The 23,641-nt window shown below is 48.2% G+C and overlaps 1 protein-coding gene across 2 annotated transcripts in view; it reads left to right on the top strand.

Moving 5' to 3' along the window:
• Positions 1-23,641, top strand: part of FERMT3 (FERM domain containing kindlin 3) — a 111,259-nt gene that overhangs the window by 31,626 nt on the left and 55,992 nt on the right. For both annotated transcript variants that reach the window (XM_075836838.1, XM_075836839.1), the window contains exons 2-4: positions 14,462-14,632; positions 17,666-17,899; positions 17,981-18,106. In XM_075836838.1, the coding sequence (XP_075692953.1) occupies positions 14,473-14,632; positions 17,666-17,899; positions 17,981-18,106 (520 nt within the window). In that variant the 5' untranslated portion in view covers positions 14,462-14,472. The remainder of the gene's footprint in view (positions 1-14,461; positions 14,633-17,665; positions 17,900-17,980; positions 18,107-23,641) is intronic.

Genomic DNA, 23,641 nt, shown 5'->3' with positions numbered 1-23,641 from the left:
TAAGCAAGGGTGATGATCTGAAACGAAAACAAAATCGCACGTGTCAAACAATCAAAGCCACCTTACCGACTCACAACAAATGAGGGCGCACGTAAGTCCGAAACCTATTGGACTCCCACCGGCCGATCCGCCGCACGCCCTCGTCGTCCAACCCCCAACGCCCCGCTTCAGTAGCAGCGCCGATCCTGAACGAGTGAGACGAGTAATACCCCTGCCCCACCCCAACCGCAGCCAAGCATTTTTTAAACACCGCACCAAATTGATACCTGGACAGAAACTAGCCATTCTCATGACGGAGCAATGGCGCCTCCGGCCCACCAACGAGTGGCTTAAAAGCCACCATACAAGCAACTGGACACATCGCCGACCCTGGGAGGGCAAAGGACACTATCCGCTTACCCCGGCCCGCCTGATCCGTCTTGGACCGCCGCAAAAACAACTCCAGTCTGTCCTCATATAGACCCACATCAGCCTGCCGCAATCCCCCAGCCCTAGCCGCGCTAGGAGAAACCAACTCCCCAATTCTGAGTGCTCCGAAAAATGCGAGGGAAAAAGCCAAACGGAACAACACTACCTCCTCAGGTGAATTACAAACAGCCCCCAGCGATGCACCCAACGACCCTAGTAGGGAAAAAGAAACGGGTCGCCTCCAGTCTGCTACCGCCCTGCCCCGACGTAGACCTTTTAGAGCTTGCCGTACTAAAAAATGTTTGGACACATCCTGAAAACCCCGTAATTTGAAACCAAACGCCAAACCTGCAACGAAACGATTCACTTTTGCCGGGGAAAACCCCGCCTCCCAAGCATCCCCCAACCAGTACAATAACGCCACCAACCTGTCTTGCGCCGTGTTGACGTTACCCAACACTCTTACCCACTCCTCCCACTGTTGCCAACACGCCGAATAAGCTCTCCCCGTTGCGCTCGCCAACGACCTTTCGATCAACCGTTCCATGGGACCGAAATCAGACCCCAGAGATGTTCCGGGCAAGCCAAACCGACCAGCTCCGCTCCCGTTGCCATTTGACGAAAACTATCCCACTGCGAGCGAGAAAGAGCATCAGCAATACAATTGGAAACCCCAGGTACATGCAACGCAACCACCCACGTGTTTAACGACATGCACACCAAAACTAGATGACGCAACAACTGAACCACCGGTGGAGAAGATGCTGACAAGTTGTTAATTGCTAACACCACCCCCATGTTATCGCAGTGGACACGAACCTTTTTATCCCTGAGCCTGTCCCCCCAAATGGTCACCGCCACCACGATGGGGAACAGCTCGAGCAGGGCCAGATTTCGCGTAAGACCACCAGTCACCCAGCTGTCCGGCCAGTTCCCCGCACACCATTGTCCTCCTGCGTACGTGCCAAAACCACCTGACCCTGCCGCGTCAGTAAACAGCTCCAACTCGCCCATCTCCTGTACCTGCGACATCCACAATGATCTACCATTATACTGCCCGAGGAACTCGTCCCATACCTGCAGATCCGCCCTGTGCTCCCCACCAATCCACACAAAATGATGGGGCGCCCGGATACCCGCCGTCGCCGACGCCAACCTCCTACTAAAAATTCTACCCATTGGCATAATTCTACAGGCAAAGTTCAACTTTCCAAGCAGCGACTGAAGATCGCGCAAAGTGATCTTCTACAATTGGCAAGCCCGCCTGACCTCCTGTCGCAATGGCAATAATTTATCCTCTGGAAGCCTGCACTCCATTGCCACCGAATCAATTTGTATCCCCAAAAAACAGATGGTGGAAACCGGGCCCTCCATTTTCCCAGGCGCCAAAGGGATTCCAAAATCCGTCTGTAATGGCAGGAAGGAGGTGAAGGGAACAAGTGAGCCCTAATCTACCCACCGCCCTGTCCCTGCCTACTTGCAACGACCCGCCCTAGGCGACGGGGTACAACTTGGCGGCGGTCCCTACGCTGTCTAAGTGCAAGGGAGTACAAACAGGGAACACGCAAGGGAATACAGTAGCCCACGGAACGCCGCGAGGAAACGGAGCGGTGAATGAGCCAGTCAGGATCAGGAAGTAGTGGAGTATACAAACGGGAGCACGGAGCAGAAGCAAGCCAGGGGCAGAGCAACGCAGGATAAACGGAACTGCAGCAAGGCAGAAGCATGGCAGAAGCAGGCTGGAGCAAGGCAGCAGTGGGGCCAGGAATCCAAGAAGAATAACAAACAAGGAGGAAGAGAAAACGGCAGGTATAAATGGACAGGGGGCGGAGCTAACTCTGACCAGGCCGCAATAGGCTCTCCCACTCCTGAGCCTGCCACCCTGATTGGTGGGAGCAGGTGTCAGTCTCAGAGGTCTGGCCTCAGGTGTCGACTGATTAATCCTGGGAGTATACCCAGACGTAGTGCTTGGCAGATCCTTTACACCGTCGCAACCTTCTGCAAGGAATACAACAAATTACCGCAAACCGGGGACCCGCTGGGGCCTACGCACAAAAAATCATCCAGATAATGTATTAAGGAATCGACCCCTGCTACACCCTTCGTCACCCATTCCACGAAACTACTAAACGCCTCGAAGTATGCGCAAGAAAGGGAGCACCCCATTGGCAGACACCTATCAACATAAACCCCCCCGCTCCAGAAGCAACCCAACAGCCGTTGGCTTTCTGGATGTACCGGCAGCAAGCGAAAAGCCGCCTCAATGTCAGTCTTTGCCAACAACGCACCGGGCCCCGCCTCCCGCACTAACGCCACCGCTTTGTCGAATGAAGTGTAAACAACTGAACATAAGTCGTGATCTATCCCATCGTTCACCGACGCACCCCTGGGCAACGACAAATGCTGGATCAAACGGAATTTGTGAGGCTCCCGCTTTGGCACAACTCCCAAGGGTGATACCACTAAATTATCAATCGGTGGCTCGGCAAAAGGACCAGACATCCGGCCCAAAGACACTTCTTTCAAAAGCTTTTCCGAAACGACCGCCGCGTGCAGATAAGCCGACTTAAGGTTGCGCCGTGTAACCGGAACCTCATATGGAGGGGGGGAATAACAAAACCAAACGAAAACCCCTCATAAATTAACTTGGCCGCAACCCTATCCGGATATTCACTTAGATACGGGGCCATCCTTTCCACCCTCACCGGCGACCGCCCCTTGACCAATTGAAGCGGACTAAGGGCCTGACCGCCTACCTTTCCGCATACATTTTGAAGCCCCGTGCGAGGAGCCATTGCACTCTGAACAGACATGCTTAAATTTACAGGTGGCCCCGAACTTACACTGGCCCTCGTTGAATTGCCAGCAGAAACCCAGTTTTGACCCGGAACCTTGCCCGGGTTGACTAGACTGGCCCCCTTGGCCAACGCTCCTGGGAAAGGACTGCTTAACCGGCGCCGTAACCCGCATCCACAACGCAATATCCTTTTGGTTCCACCGGATCGCCGTCCGGACCGCCTTTCGCTGGCGAAATTGCTCGTCGTACCGCAACCACGCCTGGCCCCCGTACGCCCGGTAGGCCTCCCCGATGGCATCAAAATAACAAAACATTGCCAAGCAATTTTCCGGCGCCTTTTCCCCGATCACGTTTGCCAAAATAGCGAAAGCTCGCGACCAGTTAGCGAACGTCAGCGGGATAAGCCTATACCGCCGACGTTCTTCCTCCTCTTTCTTACTCTCATCCCGCTTGCCCTTATCCAAATTGAACTTTGCAAGCGGCAGAAGAGAAAATATCTCCACGTATTCATCCTTCCAAATCCGTTCCCGTACCTCTTGCTTAAGATGAGCCCCTAAAGGGCCCTCGAAACAGACGTACACCTCGCCCCGAGCGCGATCATCAAGCCGAATCCTATCCCCATCCTTCTGCGCCTCGGTTTGGACAGACACTGCTACCGCTTCTTTTACCACCCCCAGGACCTCCCCAACCGTGGACCGCGACTGTACATCACGAGGACCTTCCCAAACCACCACCGGAGACGCCGCCGGCACTACAGGCGCCGCTGCCCTATCCAAGCGCCCGACTAGCTCGCGCAAACAACCTACTAAATCTGTTAAGCCATCGCGCCCGGCAACGCCACTACCGCCCGTCGCTACCCCGCTCGCTGACCCACCCCCAATACCCGACATGAAAATTGCTGGATACGGTAACGTAGGAGTTACACACTCACCAGGCTGCCCAGGCGCTGTATTCCCGCCAGCCGGAAAATCCTGACCGCGATGCGACTCCTCCAGTTCTCCATCTTCCAAATCCTCTCTCGCCGCCGACTGGCACTCACACCGACATCTACGACACGGGGATCCAAGCACGCTGACAGATGGGCCGACAACCTGCCGCCCGACCGCAGGGATCCAGACTTCCGACCGGACCTGTTGCCTCGTCGTCGCTGATCTTGGCGTCCTCACCGATGCTCTCGAGGAAGCCTGCCCCCTGGCCGGAACATCACCATGCGGGGCGGCCGTATACTGCCCTCCAAACACAGGATCTGAAGGCGGGGGTGTGACAGGGAGCCCGGCCTGCGACTCCCTGTGGACCGACGAGCCCCGTCGCGGCTGGGGATTCCTGCCAGGACGCAGGCCCTGGGAGGAGGCGCCCGTCCCAGCAGCCTGGCCTGCAGCGTCCCTAGAGGGGCTCCCCCTGCGACGCCGGGCCCGCGGGGCCACGTCCGGACTAAGACTCTCTGGTGGGCGAGTCCTACGGGAGCGGCGGGGTGACCTAGCCTGGGCAGCCGCCGCTCCCCTCTGCTTTATTTCAGCAGGGGCAGACATTAACAGTTCTCCCCCCACCGCCATATCCCCAGCGTCTGAGAGGGGGGCGGGGGAGGGCAGTGCATCAGCGCGGGCTGCCGACCCAGACGACGGGCCCGCCTGAGGGATCCGGGCCAGCGACGCTGCAGTCTCCTCTAGCCAGCCCGGATCGTGATAAGCAGCTGCTGCCTGCAGCTGCTCGAGAAGCAAGACCTGGGACGCCATTGCGGTAAGCCGACCTCTCTTACCTGACTGTAGCTAAGATTTCCCTGTCTCTCCTCCCGCTGCTTACCACACCCCGGCTCCTCCCATCTCTCCCTCCCCCTCACCTACCTGCTTTCCTATTGGCTGAACCCTCCCTCCTACGGCAGTCATGGAGGCTTCCCGTTAAGCCCTCCGTGCTGCCGTCCAGCCTCTGCTTTTGTGTGAGTTTTGTGTCTTCTTCTAATGTATTAGTGGCATTTATGTGTGTGTTGTTTTCAGTGTGAGTGGTATCTGTGGTATAGGTCTAGTGTGTAAGTGTTATGTGTGGTATGTGTTTAGCATTTGTGTGGTGTGTGCGGTATATGTCTAGTGTAAGTAGTGCGTGCGGTATGTATCTAGTGTCTGGTATGTGTCTAGTATGTGAGTGGGGTGTGCAGCATCCGTACCAGGTGTGAGTAGTGCGTGTTCAACATGTATCCTTGGTGTGGGTACTCAATGTGCGGCATATGTCTTAGGTGTGAGTGGCGAGAGTGGAGGATATATCCTAGGTGTGAGTGATGTGCGTGCGCATGTGCCCTAGGTGTGAGTGGTGTATGTGCGGCATATGTCCTAGGTGTGAGTGGGGCTTGTGTTCTAGGTGTAAGAGGTGTGCGTGCGCATATGTTCTTAGGTGTGCATGTGTCCTAGGTGTGAGTGGTGTGCATGTGCATGTGTCCTAGGTGTGAGTTGTGTGCGTGCCCATGTGTCCTAGGTGTGAGTGGTGTGCGTGCACATGTGTCCTAGGTGTGAGTGGTGTGCGTGCACATGTGTCCTAGGTGTGAGTGGCACAAATGCAGCATGTGTCCAGCTTGTGGGTTGCATCTGTGCGTCATGTGTCCAGCATGTGAGTGTGTGTGTGTGTGTGTGTGTGTGTGTGTGTATATGGCTGAATATAAAATATAAATCATACTATTTAGTTACAGTATAGTGATATTTTAGCATTGTATAATGGTATAATTTGCAATCTTTATATATCAGTATTAGGCAATGATCACGCAATCAGGATTTGATTAGGACTAAGTCCCTGATTCCACAGCTAAATCTGTTTCAAATCCACTAAAATTCTGCATCCATTACAAGTGAATGGGCTATTTTATACCCCATTCACATGCAGCAGAAATAAGCGTATGTTCACACGACCTATTTTCAGGCGTAATTCGGTCGTTTTACGCCTCAAATTACGCCTGAAAAGACGGTTCCATTACGCCTGCAAACATCTGCCCATTGCTTGCAATGGGTTTTACAATGTTCTGTTCAGACGAGGTATAATTTTACGCGTCGCTGTCAAAAGACGGCGCGTAAAAAGACGCTTGCGTCAAAGAAGTGCATGTCAGTTCTTTTGACGTTTTTGGAGCCATTTTTCATTGACTCCATTGAAAAACAGCTCCAATTACGTCCGTAATGGACGCCACGAAAAACGCGAGTACTTGCAAAAATGTCTGAAAACAGCTCTGTAATTTCAGACATATTTTGCGTTTGCGTGTGAGCATACCCTTAGTCTGCCTGAATTTTTTTCCGCTCCGCAAGAAAATTCCTCTAGAATAATGAGTATGTTCATTATTCTCGTGGAAAAGCGGTGGATTCGTTGGAGTTGGAGCTATCAGGACTATTCCTCCTTTCATTTACACCTGTCTTAAAAAATCTCCCGATGTCTTATATAGCTGAAAGGTGCTCCCATGTACTCCAGCCCAAAACTGGCGACTGCGTACGGCCCGCGGTGGGCCTGTGTGCTTAAAAATGCCAGGGCTGATTTTAAGTCCCAGTCCGGCCCTGTTCCTCTTATTAATCTTTAGTTACAGGGTTATGACAAATGTAGCAAACAGTTAAGCACTGATATTTTAACATTTTTTATCAACTAATTCTCCTATTTCATAGTCATAATAGTTAAAAAAAACTTACCTGAAACTCAAAGGACAGGAAAGACTTCTTTCCATCTGATCTAGTTAAAGAGGATCTGTCACTAGTTTATTAATTCCCTATCTCCTAACTAATCTAACAGGCGCTAAGATGCTGATAACTACATTGTAAATTGTGGTTCAAAACGTTTATTATTTGCAAATTTATGAGCATTTTTGTAAATATGCTAATTTGCCTATGCTTGCCAAATAGGAGGTGACTTTCTTTTCACTCTGGGCGGTGTAATGTTTTCTGTATGACGCTGTCCAATCAGGCCATACAGTTCTCCTCTTCCCAGTTTCAATGGCAAGATCACGCTGTGTTGCTGGGCTGGGAAGAAGAGAACTGTATGACCTGATTAGATGGCGTCATACAGAAAACATTACACCGCCCAGAGTGAAAAGAAAGAGTAACCTTCTATTTGGCTATTAGAGCCACATTAGCATATTTAGAAAAAAGCCTATAACTTTGCAAATAAAACACTAATTACACTGTAGTTATAAACATCATAGCGCCTATTATATTAGTTGGGAGATAGGGCATTAATAACTTAGTGACAGATCCCCTTTAACTTTTAAAGTATAAAGGGGCCCCTTTTATTATGTTACAGCTTTCACTGCATGCACCCCCACCTCCCTCCCTATTTTATGAGATCCCATTAATATAGATCTATGGTAGAACTATATTAATGAAATTTCATAAAATAGGGGGGCCTGGGGGTAGAACATCTACCCCTCCCCCCTATTTTTTGAGATCCTATTTATAATGGTCCCACAGCCCACTGTAGATAGTGCCACACACCTCTTGTAGATAGTTCCACACACAGTCCTCCTGTAGATAGTGCCACAAACAGTCCTCCTGTAGATAGCGCCACACACAATCCCCCTGTAGATAGTGTCACACAGTTCCTTTGTAGATAGTGCCACACACACCCCCTGGCAAATAGTGCCACACTCCCTGTAGATAGTGGCACACACAGCTCCCCTTTTAGATAGTGCCACACACAGACCTGTAAATAGCGCCACAGCCCCCTGTAGATAGTGCCACACACAGCTCCCCTTTTAGATAGTGCCACACACAGCCCCCCTTGTAGATAGTACCAGACACAGCCCTGTAAATAGTGCCACACACCCCTGTAGATAGTGCCACACAGCCCCCCCAAACAAATAAAAAAAAATTGTACTTACCTAGCCTCGTTCCCGCAATGAACAGAGCTGCTCCACAGCCTCCTAAGCCTATGAGATGCCAAGATGGGACCCTTGCATAGGCCGGTGTGATCCAGTGACGTCATTGCACCCACCTGCACAGGAACACTGTTCTAGTGTCTTATAGGCTGCAGGCCTAACGTAACATAATACAAGCGCAAAAAGACACCGGTTTTACGCTCACGTGAAAGTGGCCTTAATGCAGTGCGGGACTGCTAGCCTGCTAATTTGCTATGGGATGATGAACAGTGATACAATGTAATTAAAAGGATACTACTATTTTTTTTTTATATACGATTTTTATTTAAAAACTGTAAAATGCTGCTCAAAACTGGACATACTACTTACAGATTTTCCAGGCTATAATCAACTGAAATCAGTTGGAAAATAATTTAACCCCTACCCCGAATGGGATATTAGCATGCTCACACTTTTTCACTAAGGGTATGTGCACACGCTATCTTCCTTTTACGTCTGAAAAGACAGACTGTTTTCAGGAGAAAACAGCTGCGTCGTTTCAGACGTAAAAGCTCCTCCTCGCATTATGCGAGGCGTCTTTGACGCCCGTAATCTTGAGCTGCTCTTCATTGACTTCAATGAAGAACGGCACAAATTACGTTGCAAAGAAGTGCCCTGCATTTCTTTGCCGAGGCAGTCATTTTACGCGTCGTCGTTTGACAGCTGTCAAACGACGACGCGTAAATGACAGGTCGTCTGCACAGTACGTCGGCAAACCCATTCAAATGAATGGGCAGATGTTTGCCGACGTATTGTAGCCCTATTTTCAGACGTAAAAGGAGGCATAATACGCCTCGTTTACGTCTGAAAATAGGTCGTGTGAACCCAGCCTAAAGGGATGTTGCCTGGTAAAGGGCATACATAGAAAATATTTCATTTTGTTTATCCTGTGTACGTTTCCTTGTCTTAACGCTTGGTCCTAAATGACCAGACACTTTTAGGGCATGTCCACACACACAGCGTAAACACTGTGGAATATCCAACTGGATTTTCTGTGCAGGAAATTCTGAAGCTTATTAGGGTATGTTCACACGGCCGAATTACGGACGTACTTCGGGCGTTTTACGCCTGGAATTACGTCCGAAAATACGGCTTGAAAGCGTTGACAAACATCTGCCCATTGAAAGCAATGGGCTGACGTTTGTCTGTTCACACGAGGCGTATATTTACGCGTCGCTGTCAAAAGACGGTGCGTAAATAGACGCCCGCGCCAAAGAAGTGTCATGTCACTTCTTCAGACGTAAATGGAGCCGTTTTCCATGGACTCGATGAAAAACTAGCTCCAGTTACGTCCGTAATGGACGCGGCGTTTAAGTGCCTGCACATGCCGTTTCGGCTGAAATGACGGGGCTGTTTTCTCCTGGAAACAGCCCCGTAATTTCGGCCGTTACGGACGCTGCCGTGTGAACATACCCTTATAGTAGCAGCAAAGTGGATGTGATTTTGCACACATCTCATCCACACACTGCGGGAAAAATTTGCAGAAAAGAAGTGTGGAAACTGACCTGCGTTGGGGATTCTCAATTTGCAGTATGTCAATCTCTTGGGAAACCGCTGCGGAATTTCCCCACAGAAAATCAAGGAAAAAATACTGCAGTGCTTACGCTACATTGTAGACGTACCTAGAGGTTCGAACGGCTTATTTTCAGATGTTTTTCGGGCTGTAAACGGCCGAAAAATAGCCGGAGAATTACAAGCAAAACGGCTGGAAAATCGGAAGCAAAACGCCTACAAAAATCTGCTGATTCATTTCAATGGGAAAAACGGCGTTCTGTTCCGACAGGGCGTTTATTTACATGGCCACTTTGTAAAACGGCCGCGTAAAAAAATGCCAGCGAAAAACAGCTCCAAAAACGGCTGTAAAAAACACAGCGAAAAACGCGAGTTGCTAAAAAAAACGGCTGTAAATCAGGAGCTGTTTTCCCTTCAAAACAGCTCTGTATTTTCAGACGTTTTTAGTAAGCGTGTGAACATACCCTAAGGCTATGTTCACACGCTGTGTTTTCAGGCGTGTTTCAGGGCGTAAACACCCTGAAATCCGCCTGAAGAAATGGTAGCTACAAACATCTGCCCATTGAAATCAATGGGAAAATGGCATTTAGTTCATACGGGGCATCTTTTTACACCGCTGTTTTCAAAAATGGCGTGTAAGGCTATGTTCACAGTTTGAGGCAGATTTTCATCTCACTGCACGCCGATTTTCGCAGAGTTTTTCGCAGCGTTTTTCGCCCGCGGCCATTGAGCGCCGCGGGCATAAAACACCGCGAAATATGCTTTCATTGCCTCCCATTGAAGTCAATGGGAGGTCAGAGGCGGAAACGCCCGAAGATAGGGCATGTCGCTTCTTTTTCCCGCGAGGCAGTTTTACTGCTCGCGGGAAAAAGACGCCGACGCCTCCCATTGAAATCAATGGGAGGCATTTTCTGCCCGTTTTTGCCGAGTTTTGCGACGCGGTTTCCGCGTCAAAAAACTTGCCAAAATACTCCGTGTGAACATAGCCTAAAAAGAAGTAGCTTGTCACTCTTGAGGCGTGTTTTGGAGCTGTTTTTCCATTAAACACAATGAAAAACGCCTCAAAAAACCCCTAAAAAAACGCATCAGGGTATGTTCACACGTGCTATTTTCAGCCGTTTTTCGGGCCGTAAACGTCCCAAAAACGGCTGGAAAATCGGAAGCAAAATGCCTACAAAAATCTGCAGATTAATTTCAATGGGAAATACGGCGTTCTGTTTTTATGCCTCATTTTTTAAAAACGTTGCGTAAAAAGACACCTCATAAGGGTATGCTTACACGGCTTATGTTTTAAAAAAATGGCTGCGTAAAAAAACGGCTCTATAGAAAACCAGCTCCAATAACGGCTGTAAAAAACGCAGCGAAAAACGCGAGTTGCTAAAAAAACGGCTGTTTTTCTATAGAGTCAATGAAAAACGGCTCCAAAAACGGCTCAAGAAGTGACGTGCACTTATTTTTACAGGGCGACTTTTTACGCGCCGTTTTTTCAAAACGTCCGTGTAGAAAAAAGCCCCGTTGGAACAGAACGCGGTTTTTCCCATTGAAATCAATGGGCAGATGTTTGGCCGAAAATAAACCGTGTGAACATACCCTTACAGTCCTTTCGTGTAAAAAAAATTGCAAATGCACTCTAAAAAAGTGTTATAATAAATTCACTATTTTGTTTCAGTTTGTTTTGGAGCTGTTCTTCTATAGAGTCAATGAAAAACGGCTCCAAAAACGGCTCAAGAAGTGACATGCACTTCTTTTTCGCGGGCGTCTTTTTACGCACCGTTTTTCCCATTGAAATCAATGGGCAGATGTTTGTAGGCGTTCTGCTTCTGATTTTTCAGCCATTTTTCGGGATGTTTACAGACCGAAAAACGGCCGAAAAAAGGTCGTGTGCACACGCTTACCGAAAAAACTTCTGAAAATACGGAGCTGTTTGAAAGGGAAAACAGGTCCTGATTTTCTGTCGTTTTTTATTCAAACTTGCATTTTTACGGCCATTTTTGGAGCTGTTTTTCTATAGAGTCAATGAAAAAAGGCTCCAAAAATGGCTCAAGAAGTGACATGCACTTCTTTTTCGCGGGCGTTTTTTTACGCGGCCGTTTTTCAAAATGGCCTCGTAAAAAAAACGCCCCGTCGGAACAGAGCGCCGTTTTTCCCATTAAAATCAATAGGCAGATGTTTGGAGACGTACTGCTTCTAATTATTCGGCTGTTTTTTTGGCTGTTTACGGCCCGAAAAACGTCCGAAAGTAAGCCGAGTGAACATACCCTCAAGGTACGTCCACATGTAGCGTAAGCATTGCAGTATTTTTTCCATGATTTTCTGTGCGGAAATTCCGCAGCGTTTTCCCAAGAGCTTGACATGGGCCAATGTTTGGAGGCGTTCTGCTTCTGATATTCGGCCTGAAAAACGGTCGAAAATATGCCATGTGAACATACCATTAGATTGCTAGAGCTTTAGGCCTCATTTACACGAGCGTATTATACGCGCGTGCGACGCGCGTGCTTTTCACGCGTGTCGTACGCACCTATAATAGTCTATGGGGCTGTTTAGACGATGCGTGAATTTTGCGCAGCGTGAGTGCGTTGCGTAAAACTCACGACATGTTCTATATTCTTGCGTTTTTCACGCAACACGCACCCATTGACTTCAATGGGTGCGTGAAAACAACGCATGCCACACTGACGGTCCTGCGTTGCATGCGCGAAAATCACGCAAGAGCTGTCAAAAGGATGAATGTAAACAGAAAAGCACCACGTGCTTTTCTGGTTACAAACATCCAAACGGAGTGTCAAATTAGAGATGAGCGCACCGAACTTCACCGGGTTCGGCCGAACTCGTTTTAACCGAACCCGGCAAAAAATGTTCGGGTACGCGACTTCAGGAGACAGTCACTGCCCACGGTGCTGAAAGACTTAAACTGTTTCAGCACCATGGACAGTGACTTTCGATCACAATATACATATACGTGTAAAAAAAAAAAGAAGTTCTGACTTACCGATAACTCCCGGCTTCTTCCTCCAGTCCGACCTCCCGGGATGACAATTCAGGCCAAGTGACAGCTGCAGCCAATCACAGGCCAAGCACAGGCTGCAGCCAATCACAGGCCAAGCACAGGCTGCAGCCAATCACAGGCTGCAGCGGTCTCATGGCCTGCCGCGTCATCCTGGGAGGTGGGGCCGGATGACAAGAGAGGGACGCGTCACCAAGGCAACGGCCGGGAGACCGGACTGGAGGAAGCAGGCAGTTCATGGTAAGTGTGAACGTCTTTTTTTATTCACAGGTTGGTGTAGATTGTGATCGGCATTCACTGTCGAGGGTGCTGAAAGAGTTACTGCCGATCAGTTAGCTCTTTCAGCACCTTGGACAGTGACGGGCGTCGACTACCTCATCTCTATGATGGCGGCTGCGCGAAAATCACGCAGCCGCGCATCATACACGGATGACACACGGAGCTGTCAATTGCCTTTTGCGCACGCAAAACGCAGCGTTTTTTTGCGTGCGCAAAACGCACACGCTCGTGTAAATGAGGCCTTAAACCCAGGACCAGGCGCTGTACATTTATGGCTTGCAGGGTAATTTCTGACTAAACTGTAGTGTTTACTATTAAAAAACAAGAAAAACTGAAATAAGTCCTTCACTTGTTCTGACTAATGCAGTAAATGCAATTCCAGCATTTAAAAAGGATAATTTTAGTGTCAAAGATTATTGTTAACTATTATACTTTATGATCAGATTAATAACAATTAGGGTATGTTCACACGGCCTATTTTCAGACGTAATTTGGGCATTTTACGCCTCGAATTACACCTGAAAAAACGGCTCCATTACTCCTGCAAACATCTGCCCAATTCTTTCAATGGGTTTTACGATGTTCTGCTCCCACGACGTGTAATTTTACGCGTCACTGTCAAAAGACGGGGACGTCAAAGAAGTGCATGTCATTTCTTGGGACGTTTTTGGAGCCGTTTTTCGTTGACTCCATTGAAAATCAGCTCCAATAACGCCGGTAAAATACGCAGCGAAAAACGTGAGTAGTTACAAAAACGTCTGAAAATCAGGAGCTGTTTTCAGGCGAAAACAGCTCCGTATTTTCAGACGTATTTTGCTAAGCCGTGTGAACATACCCTTATAGTTATGTCAATAGACACATTCAGAGAAATGTTCTGAGTTCAATTATACCCTAAATATTACCATAGCCAATCCTTTAAAGGAACACTCTGGGCAAAACTGGTACACTGTGTTATGCCGCGGGAGCCGTCCATGACACAAAGAATCAAAGATCAGCAAACAGAGGAGAATCCTTGTATTATCAGACCCTGCACTAGGCAGCACAAGGTATCAGTTTTGTGCAGGGTGTTCAACTTTAATATTTACAATAAGTTGTGGATTTTTGTTATTGAGAAGTGCCTGATGCCATTTATCTTTATTTCACGTGGACGTTTCCCATGCACTCAACGCATTACTCCTGTGCGAACACGGAACAGGGTGAGCTGATCAACTTTATTTGTATACACATTGGGGCAGATTTATCAAAACTGGTGCAAAGGAAATTGGAGTAGCTACCCATAGCAACCAATCAGGTTTAAGCTCTCATGCTTCAGGGGCACTTTTGAAAATATTAGAAGCACTCTGATTAGTTGCTATTAGACAACTATTCCATTTTTACTTTGAATCAGTTTTACTAAATCTCCCCCATGGTTGTTCATGTAAGCAGTATGATATTACGGTATACAAGGATACTAGTAATATGTATGGAACTCCAAGGTTTGTTGATCAAATGCTTGATTTAAATGTAAGAAGATGACAATAGGCGGCATAGAGACATAAATTAATACTCCAGAAGCAATTACTTATACATAATTTATCTCTTTGGAGCACAGGTGGGCTGAAAATGGCTGGAATTCAGACCGCCAGTGGAGAATATATAGATTCCTCCTGGGAGCTAAAAGTCTATGTTGAGGACCTAGGAGAAGATGCAGAACCAATAACACTCCGAGTGACTGGGGACCAACACATCGGGGGTGTCATGTTACAACTTGTAGAAAAAATTGGTAAACTTCTTTGCCTCAACTCACAACCCACACCCCCCCCCCCCTCCAATCCCCCATGTCCTCCAATTTAGTTTTTTTCTTCTTATGCCATTCTTTTTTTCCTACTTTCCTTTAGATTTCCTTAGCTCTTACCAATTGAGACTACTTTCACGCCTCCGATAAACATATTGTATGTTTTTTTTCTATATTAACAGGTCTCATTTGTGAGGGCTCTATGAAGGAAATGTATATTCTATCCAGTTATTTGTTTTCCTGTGAGGGTATGTTCACACGGCTTATTTTCTGCCGTTTTTCGGGCCATAAACGGTCGAAAAACGCCTGAAAAATCGGAAGCAGAACTCCTCCAAACATCTGCCCATTGATTTCAATGGGAAAAACTGCGTTCTGCTCCGAAGGGGCGTTTTTTTTACTCGCCCGTTTTTAAATACGGCTGCGTTACAACCCGCCCACAAAAAAGAAGCGCATGCCACTTCTTGAGCAATTTTTGGAGCTGTTTTTCATTGACCCCATAGAGAAACAGCTCCAAAAACGACTGTGAAAAACGCGAGTGGCTTAAAAAACATATGAAAATCAGGAGCTGTTTTCCCTTAAAAACAGCTCCGTATTTTCAGACGTTTTTGAGTTTGTGTGTGCACATACCCTCAACATTTTATGGAATTGTTCTTCCTTACTGAATCTTTGATTTCTTATTTAAATGGCTAAAACTTTAATAAAATGATTTTATTAAAAAAAATAAATGATAATTTGAACTTTAGCTAGTAACATTACTAACATTCGAAGTATCTGTTAGCACTGTCATATAAACATGTCACAGGTCCATGTTGGTGGTCTGCGCTGAGGGTTCCTGTAAAATGTAATCATCTTATTCCAGGCTTCACCGTGGTTATTACTTCCTCCTCTCCCTGTCAAGGCCTGACACTTTAGAAACTAAAATAACTTAAGGGATGGGAAAGAGGAAGATGCATTTTGCAAGCAGACGCTGAAAAGGAGTGGCAGCTCGATCTGCAGGATTAGACATAATGACTCAATAGAGAAAATGATAAACCCTTAGGGTATGTTCACACGCTAGACTAAAAACGTCTGAAAATACAGAGCTGTTTTCAAGGAAAGACGTTTTTTGAGCCACTCGCGATTTTCGCAGCGTTTTTCGCAGCCGTTTTCGGAGCTTTTTTCTATAGAGTCTATAAAAACTGCTCCAAAAACGTCCCAAGACGTGACCTGCACTTCTTTTTCATGGACGTTTTTTTACGCAGCGTTTTCAAAACGGCCACGTAAGAAAACGGCCCATCGGAACAGAACGCTGTTTTCCCATTGAAATCAATGGGCAGATGTTTGGAGGCGTTCTGCTTCCGATTTTTCAGCCGTTTTTCGGGCGTTTATTGAAAAAATAGGCGGTGTGAACATACCCTTATATAAAAAGAATTACTTGAATATGTAGCCAGCTCACTTGGCAGTACGCAGGAGTATTCATAGCGAATCCTAGGTAGATCAAAATACATATCTGTAAGAAATACTACCTATGATCCTGACAGTGCCATGCATTCAGAATTCTAACCTTGTTGGGGGTAATACAAATCCCTATGGGATCATTTGCGTGTTCAGGCCTTGCAGGTTCCATGATGGCTTTCCATCAGTCTCTCCATTTTCTGTCTATAGTTATTTATAGAGGACCTAACAACCATCCTGACCTGTCTGATTTAGTAAGTATTTACATTCTCTATAAAATAACAACTCTGCATTGTGCCAATCCTCTGTTATTCCTCCTGAAAATGCATGAATAACTTGGTATTAGCTTTCCCTTGTCAATAGGACTTGTCCCTACACAAACTGAGACAGTCCCATCAGTGCTGACAGTATCAGAAGGTGTAGGGACAAACCCTGTTCACAACGGGAATGTTAACACCCATGTTTCAATTTATTTATACATTTCCAGGAGGAATAGTAGAACAACAGTACAATGCAGAGTTCTAAGATAAGATGCTCCAGCAATGTTGTTTCATGGGTAATGCAATTATTTACTCAAGCAGATAGAGTATGTCAGGGGAGCCGACAGATCCTCTTTAAAGGTAATGTGTCGCTAGAAAAAAAATATTTTTTTTTTTTTTAGTTAAACAGTTAGTGTATAAGTGATTAAACATTGTTCGAATTTTTTAAATTTTTTCACAAGTCAGGAAATATTATAAATTAGATTCTAATTTATAACATTTCCCAGTGCTGGTCACTAGATGGAGCAATTCCCAAAATTGCAGCATTGGCATGTGGTAAAGCAACCACATTGCTTTATGCTGCAAAATTTGAGAATACACACTCGCTCTAGTGAGCTCACAGAATCCCCCCTCCTTTATCCTGGCTAGTGCCTGGAGAAAGGAGGGGATTGAACGGTCAAACCTCCTACACTGTGTGTCGCCATTTTTTGAGCTAACACACAGTGTAGTAGGTTAACATACAGTAGTAAACACACAGTAAAACACGTACATACACAGACCTAACTTACCTGCTCCTGCCGCCGCCGCTCCCTCCGGTCCGTCCGCTCCGTCTGCTCCCTCCGCTCCAAGTGCACAAGTCCGGAAGTCACGACCGGAAGTAGTAATCTTACTGTCCGGCCGCGGCTTCCGGTCCACAAGAAAATGGCGCCGGACGTCGCTCGGCCGAAGACCTTCAATTTGGACTGTGTGGGAGCGGCACATGCGCCGTTCCCACACAGACGGCGTACAGCATAGTGGATGGAATGGGCCCCGTTCGCATTCACTATGGGGCTGTATGTGCCATATTCCATGTTTGTATGTGTCGTTAATCGGCACATACAGAGATGGAAAAAAAAATGGCAGCCCCCATAGACAAGAAAAAGTGAAAAAATAAAAAAAAGTAAAACGCAAACACACAAATAAATAACATTTTTTTTAATAAAACACTAAAAGCAAATTGATATAAAAAAAAGAAAATTCGCGACACTTGTCCTTTAAATGACTTATTTTATATCTTTGGCTTTACCCTCTGTTAAAAAGGTTTTTTCTTGTTCCTTTTGTAATGTAGGTATTGCTAAGGACTGGTCCAATCATGCTCTATGGTGGAAGCAGAAGCGTCAGTGGTTGGTTAAGACTAACTGGGCATTGGACAAATATGGCATCCTGGCAGATGCCCTTCTATGCTTCATGCCCCAACACAAGCCAGTCATCTTATCTTTGCCCAATCAGCGTTCACTTAGGATCCGTATTTGCTTCTCCAGCACCACATTTAGTGCGTGTGCTGAAGTCTGCAAAATACTGGGTAAGTGTCTGTTATATTCAGTTTTTCACAATGTTTTTTGACCAGAACATGCACAATATAATAAAAATTTCTCTCTACCAGGTATTCGATACCCAGAAGAACTTTCTTTCTTGAAAGCAACTGAAGAACGAGAAAAAAAGAAAAAAAAAGAGAAGGACCCTGTGACGCAAGAGATCTTTGACCTTACCTCCTTCCAGCCCACAGTTGGTAATGAACCATATGAACTTTTATCTAGACCAATAAAGGCTATGTACACCTTTGAAATAAAGTATTATTTATTTTTTTTAAATAAAATTGTACATCAGTGTGATTGGGTAAAACTTCCTAAATACATTTTATTAAAAAATATTTTTACTTTTTGATGTACAGCTGCTTTGTATACTCTGTACAGGCAGCTGTATTGTTCGCTAAGACAATCTGTCAGGTCTACAGGACTGATGGGTTCAGTGACAGTGGATGCTGCATGTCTGACATGCGGGATCCACCTGTAATCGATCACATCTAAGTTATGAACTTAGATGTGATCGTTGACAGCTCAATCCCGCGGGCCTGACACATACAGGGTTCAGTGCAAGATGTAGCTGCTCTGTATACAGAATACAAAGCAGCTGTCTCTCAAAAAGTAAAAATAATTTTTAATAAAATGTATTTAGGAAGTTGCACCAATCACACTGATGCACAGTGATAATCCCCATCCCTTAAGTGTTGATCCAGAAAAAGATTTGTGTTGTACGCCATATGTATATTTTATGTTTACTGAATAGTTGCGCTGGCAGGTTCAGGCAATGATGGCTGGCTACTGTTGCTTTAAATTATTTGGAGAAAAAGCCCGGATGCCATCTTAGTTAGGTGATTTCCTCGCCATAACAGCGGGGACGACGAAACCAGAGTGGCAGTGTTTAGTCTTTAAAAGGCGGCTGTTCCCACCTAATAGGGTTCACTACGCGGGCAAAGCTCATTGAGTGAGCTGCTGTGTCACAAGGTGTAGGAGCGGAATGAGTGCAGGGCCCTGAATTTAAGTGGATCCAGGAGCCTCCCAGCAAGTGTGATCAGGGCCGCCATCAGGGGGTATTAGGGGTACTTCTGTAAGGTATATGTATGAGGAAAGGGAAAGGGAGAAAGTATGTGATCTGTAATAATATTTAACTTTTATTAATATGCATTAAAAAAGAGATAAATTATAAAAATCCTAGGTGCAAGAGGTATGTGCGAGTGACCCCCAAACTCACATACCTAGGCTAAATAAATTGGGATATGTTTATTATGATTGTGTCAAAAGTGTTCATGCGAAGAACACATGATGTGCTGAGCTTGCAGATTTATTGTAAATTATAAAGTGGCAATGCAGCAGGGTTGAGCAATGTAACCTGCTGTACCACTATGTAGCTGCACTGCAGTGTGGTGTGAACAGGAGCCTGCAAGCAGCGCCCTGAGCTGTATGTCTATTGCGCTGGAGCAAGAGCACAAATCACAGCCCGAAACTGCACTGCTATGGAATACTAGAAACCATAACAATGGTGCTATGGTGTGACAAACTGTTTGAAAAGCAACAATTTTATTATAAACAAACAGTGAAAGCAATATGAAGTAGCGGTGTGTTGTTTTTGAATTACACTGGTTGGATACATAAGAGCCACTCGTGCCTGCAGTCTCCTGCAGAGCATGACATGCTGTCAGTTAGAGTGGGTGTCCCAGCGCACCTTCATATGTGTCTGCCGCAGTACGTGTGAATGACAGCATGCAGCTGCACTCTCACGCCGCTGTCCCTGGTTATCGGGGCGGCAGCGTGGAGATCAGCTGTGATTCCCTGAATGTGCCCGCGCCCAGTAGTCAACTGAGACGCAGCACTAACTCTATACCAGAGTACAGGTCCACTGTAGGTGGACCTGATTACACATGTAGCCCTGTCCCGTGTTGGAACGGAGTGGGCAGCATATAGAGAGCCGTGCGGCAGTTACACCGGCGATCAGACAGGAGCGGCGGCTGAGAGAAATAACACAACCAGCCGCTCGTGTTATGACAGCTGGGTGCGCCGCACTAGCAGCACAGTCGCGCTGTAGGCTGTGATTCCCTGTGATTCCCTGAATGTGCCCGCGCCCAGTAATCAACTGAGACGCGGCACTAGCTCTATACCAGAGTGCAGGTCCACTATAGGTGGACCTGATTACACATGTAGCCCTGTCCCGTGTTGGAACGGAGTGGGCAGCATAGAGGGAGCCGCGCGGCAGTTACACCGGCGGTCAGACAGGAGCGGCGGCTGAGAGAAATAACACAACCAGCCGCTCGTGTTATGACAGCTGGGTGCGCCGCACTAGCAGCACAGTCGCGCTGTAGGCTATCAGTTATCAACCAAGTATTACGGAGAGCAGTAGCAGATATGAATCAATTAGCCTGAGAAGGCAGCCCAAGCCATGTATTGCACCAAGGACAGTTAAAAAGAATGAGCACCCGACGCGCGTTTCGCCAGCATTCTGGCTTCTTCTAGGGGTCTAGAAGAAGCCAGAATGCTGGCGAAACGCGCCAACGGACACAAGGACAGCGACGCAGAGACAGCTTACCTGGGCCGCCTCCTCCTCCTCTGCCTCCTAAGCCTCGTCCTCCTCCCCTTAAGCCTCGTCGTCCTCCTCCTTCTAAGCCTCCTCCTCCTCCTCCTCCTAAGCCTCGTCCTCCTCCTCCTCCTCCTAAGCCTCGTCCTCCTCCGCCTTCTCCTCGTCCTCCTCCTCCTAAACCTAATTCTCCTCCGCCTCCTAAGCCTCCTCCTCCTCCTAAGCCTCGTCCTACTCCTCCTCCTAAGCCTCGGCCTCCTCCGCCTCCTCCGCCTCCTAAGCCTCGTCCTCCTCCGCCTCCTAAGTCTCGTGCTCCACCGCCTCCTCCTCCGCCTCCTAAGACTCGTCCTCCTCCGCCTCGTCCACCTAAGCCTCGTCCTCCTCCGCCTCCTAAGCCTCGACCTCCTCCGCCTCGTCCTCCTAAGCCTCCTCCTCCACCTCCTAAGCCTTGTCCTCCTCCGCCTCCTCCTCCGCCTCCTAAGCCTCGTCCTCCTCCGCCTCGTCCTCCTAAGCCTCCGCCTCCTCCTCCGCCTCCTAAGCCTCGTCCTCCTCCGCCTCCTAAGCCTCATCCTACTCCGCCTCGTCCTCCTAAGCCTCCTTCTCCACCTCCTAAGACTTGTCCTCCTCCGCCTCCTCCTCCTCCGCCTCCTCCTCCTCCGCCTCCTAAGCCTCGTCCTCCTACGCCTCGTCCTCCTAAGCCTCCTCCTCCGCCTCCTAAGCCTCGTCCTCCTCCGCCTCGTCCTCCTAAGCCTCCTCCTAAGCCTCCTCCTAAGCCTGCTCCTCCACCTCCTAAGCCTCGTCCTCCTCCGCCTCATCCTCCTCCGCCTCCTAAGCCTCGTCCTCCTCCTCCGCCTCGTCAGCCTCGTCCTGCTCCGCCTCCTAAGCCTCGTCCTCCTCCTCCTCGTCCTCCTAAGCCTCCTCCTCCGTCTCCTAAGCCTCATTCTCCTCCTCCTCCGCCGCCTCGTCCGCCTCATCCTCCTCCTAAGCCTCGTCCTCCTCCGCCTCGTCTTCCTCCGCCTCCTAAGCCTTGTCCTCCTCCTCCGCCTCATCCTCCTAAGCCTCGTCCTCCTAAGCCTCGTCGTCCTCCTCCGCCTCCTAAGCCTCGTCCTCCTCCGCCTCGTCCTCCTAAACCTCCTCCTCCGCCTCCTAAGCCTCGTCCTCCTCCGCCTCTTCCTCCTCCGCCTCTTCCTCCTCCGCCTCCTAAGCCTCGTCCTCCTAAGCCTCCTCCTCTGCCTCCTAAGCCTCGTCCTCCTCCGCCTCCTCCGCCGCCTCGTCCTCCTCCGCCTCATCCTCCTCCGCCTCGTCCTCTTCGTCCTTCTCCACCTCCTAAGCCTCCTCCTCCTCGTCCTCCTCCGCCTCGTCCTCCTCCGCCTCGTCGTCCTCCGCCTCGTCCTCCTCCGCCCTGTCCTCCTCCACCTCCTCCGCATAGCTGCGTAAGGAGAGGGGGAGGAGTCCAAATGTAGCGCGGCGGCAGGCGTTCTACGATCCCCGCCATTACTGGAGCGTCGCTGGCAGTGAAGGACTGGACGTCTGGACCGAAGACATCGCCTGGAAGACATCGCCTGACAACGAGGACTGGAGTGGGAGCCAGCAGCTCTTCTGACACAGTGAGTAAAGTGTCTCAAAGTGCTGATTATGTATGGCCCTGTTCACACAGAGTATTTTGCAGGAAGAAAAAAATCTGCCTCAAAATTCCTTAAAGAATTTTGAGGCAGATTTTGACCTGCCCACACTATCTTGCCGCGTTTTTTTGCTGCGTTTTTTGCCCGCGGCGATTGAGGACAGCAGACAAAAAATGCAGCGAAAAATGCATTTTCTGCCTCCCATTGATTTCGATGGGAGGTCAGAGGCGGAACCGCGGCAAGAAAGGACATGCTGCTTTTTATTTTTTCCGCGACTGGCTCCCATTGATTTCAGATTAAATCAATGGGAGGCGGTTTTGGATGTTTTGTGGCCCTGATTCCGACGCAGTGTCCGAGTCAATATCAAGGCCCAAAAACTCTGTGAACTGGGCCTTATTGTTAGGGTAGGAACACACTAGGCGTGAACACTGCGGATTTTATGCAACACATTTTTTTGCGGAAAATCCGTAGTGTATAACAGTCGCAGCAGAGTGGATGAGATTTGAACAAATCTCATCCACACTCTGCAAAAAAAATTGACCTGCGGTGTGGTTTTTTAAGTCAATTTATGCTGCAGAATCGCTGCTCCTCTGTTGCGGAAATGCTGCGCTTCTGCCGCAAAAATCACAAATGAGAAAAAAAAAGGTATTTTTTTAAATTTATAAATAAGTTTAGACTTACCCCGGCCGTAGTCCTGGTGACGCCATCCTCTATTCTTAGCGCAGCCCGGCCTCCTGTCATGATGTTTCATCCCATGTGACTGATGCAGCGGTCACATGGTCTACAGCGTCATCCCAGGAGGCGGGGCTACGTTCAGAAGAGAGACGCGTCGCCTAGACTACGGCCGGGGCAAGTCTAAACTTTTTTTTCCCTGCAGGATTCCTGCAGCGGACATGCCTCACGAAACCTGCGCCACTATTTGGTGCGGTTTTGCTGGCGGAATTCAATGCGGCTACCGGGGCGGATAAGCTGTGTAGTTTTACTCAGTGTGTCCGCCTAGTGTGTTCCTACCCTTATGATGCGCTCCTGGAGCTGCTGCTTGTCTCTAAATAGGCAGTTGGTCCAGTAGAATTTGCAATTATTTTTTTCTGTGAACCAGCTTAAAAAAATACAAAACTTTTGTGTGAGGCTGCTGGATTCACACGAGCATGTTCGGTCCGTAAAGGACGGAACGTATTTCGGCCGCCAGTCCCGGACCGAACACACTGCAGGGAGCCGGGCTCCTAGCATCATAGTTATGTACGACGCTAGGAGTCACTGCCTCGCTGTGGGACAACTGTCCCGTACTGTAATTATGTTTTCAGTATGGGACAGTAGTTCCACAGAGAGGCAGGGACTCCTAGCGTCGTACATAACTATGATGCTAGGAGCCCGGCTCCCTGCAGTGTGTTCGGTCCGGGACTTGCGGCCGAAATACGTTCGTGTGGCGTGTGTCGCAGTACAATGTAGTTACATCCTCAGGATAGGCCATCAATAGCTGATGGGTCGGTCCGAGCGCTGCTTCCTCTTCATTTCTACTTGCTCACTGTTAATCGTCGTCACGGATGTAGCGGAGATTCACAGTATTGCAGCCT

The sequence above is a fragment of the Rhinoderma darwinii genome, chromosome 9 (genome assembly GCF_050947455.1).
Source record: "Rhinoderma darwinii isolate aRhiDar2 chromosome 9, aRhiDar2.hap1, whole genome shotgun sequence".
NCBI lineage: Eukaryota > Metazoa > Chordata > Amphibia > Anura > Rhinodermatidae > Rhinoderma > Rhinoderma darwinii.
This window is presented reverse-complemented; position numbering and strand designations above follow the sequence as displayed.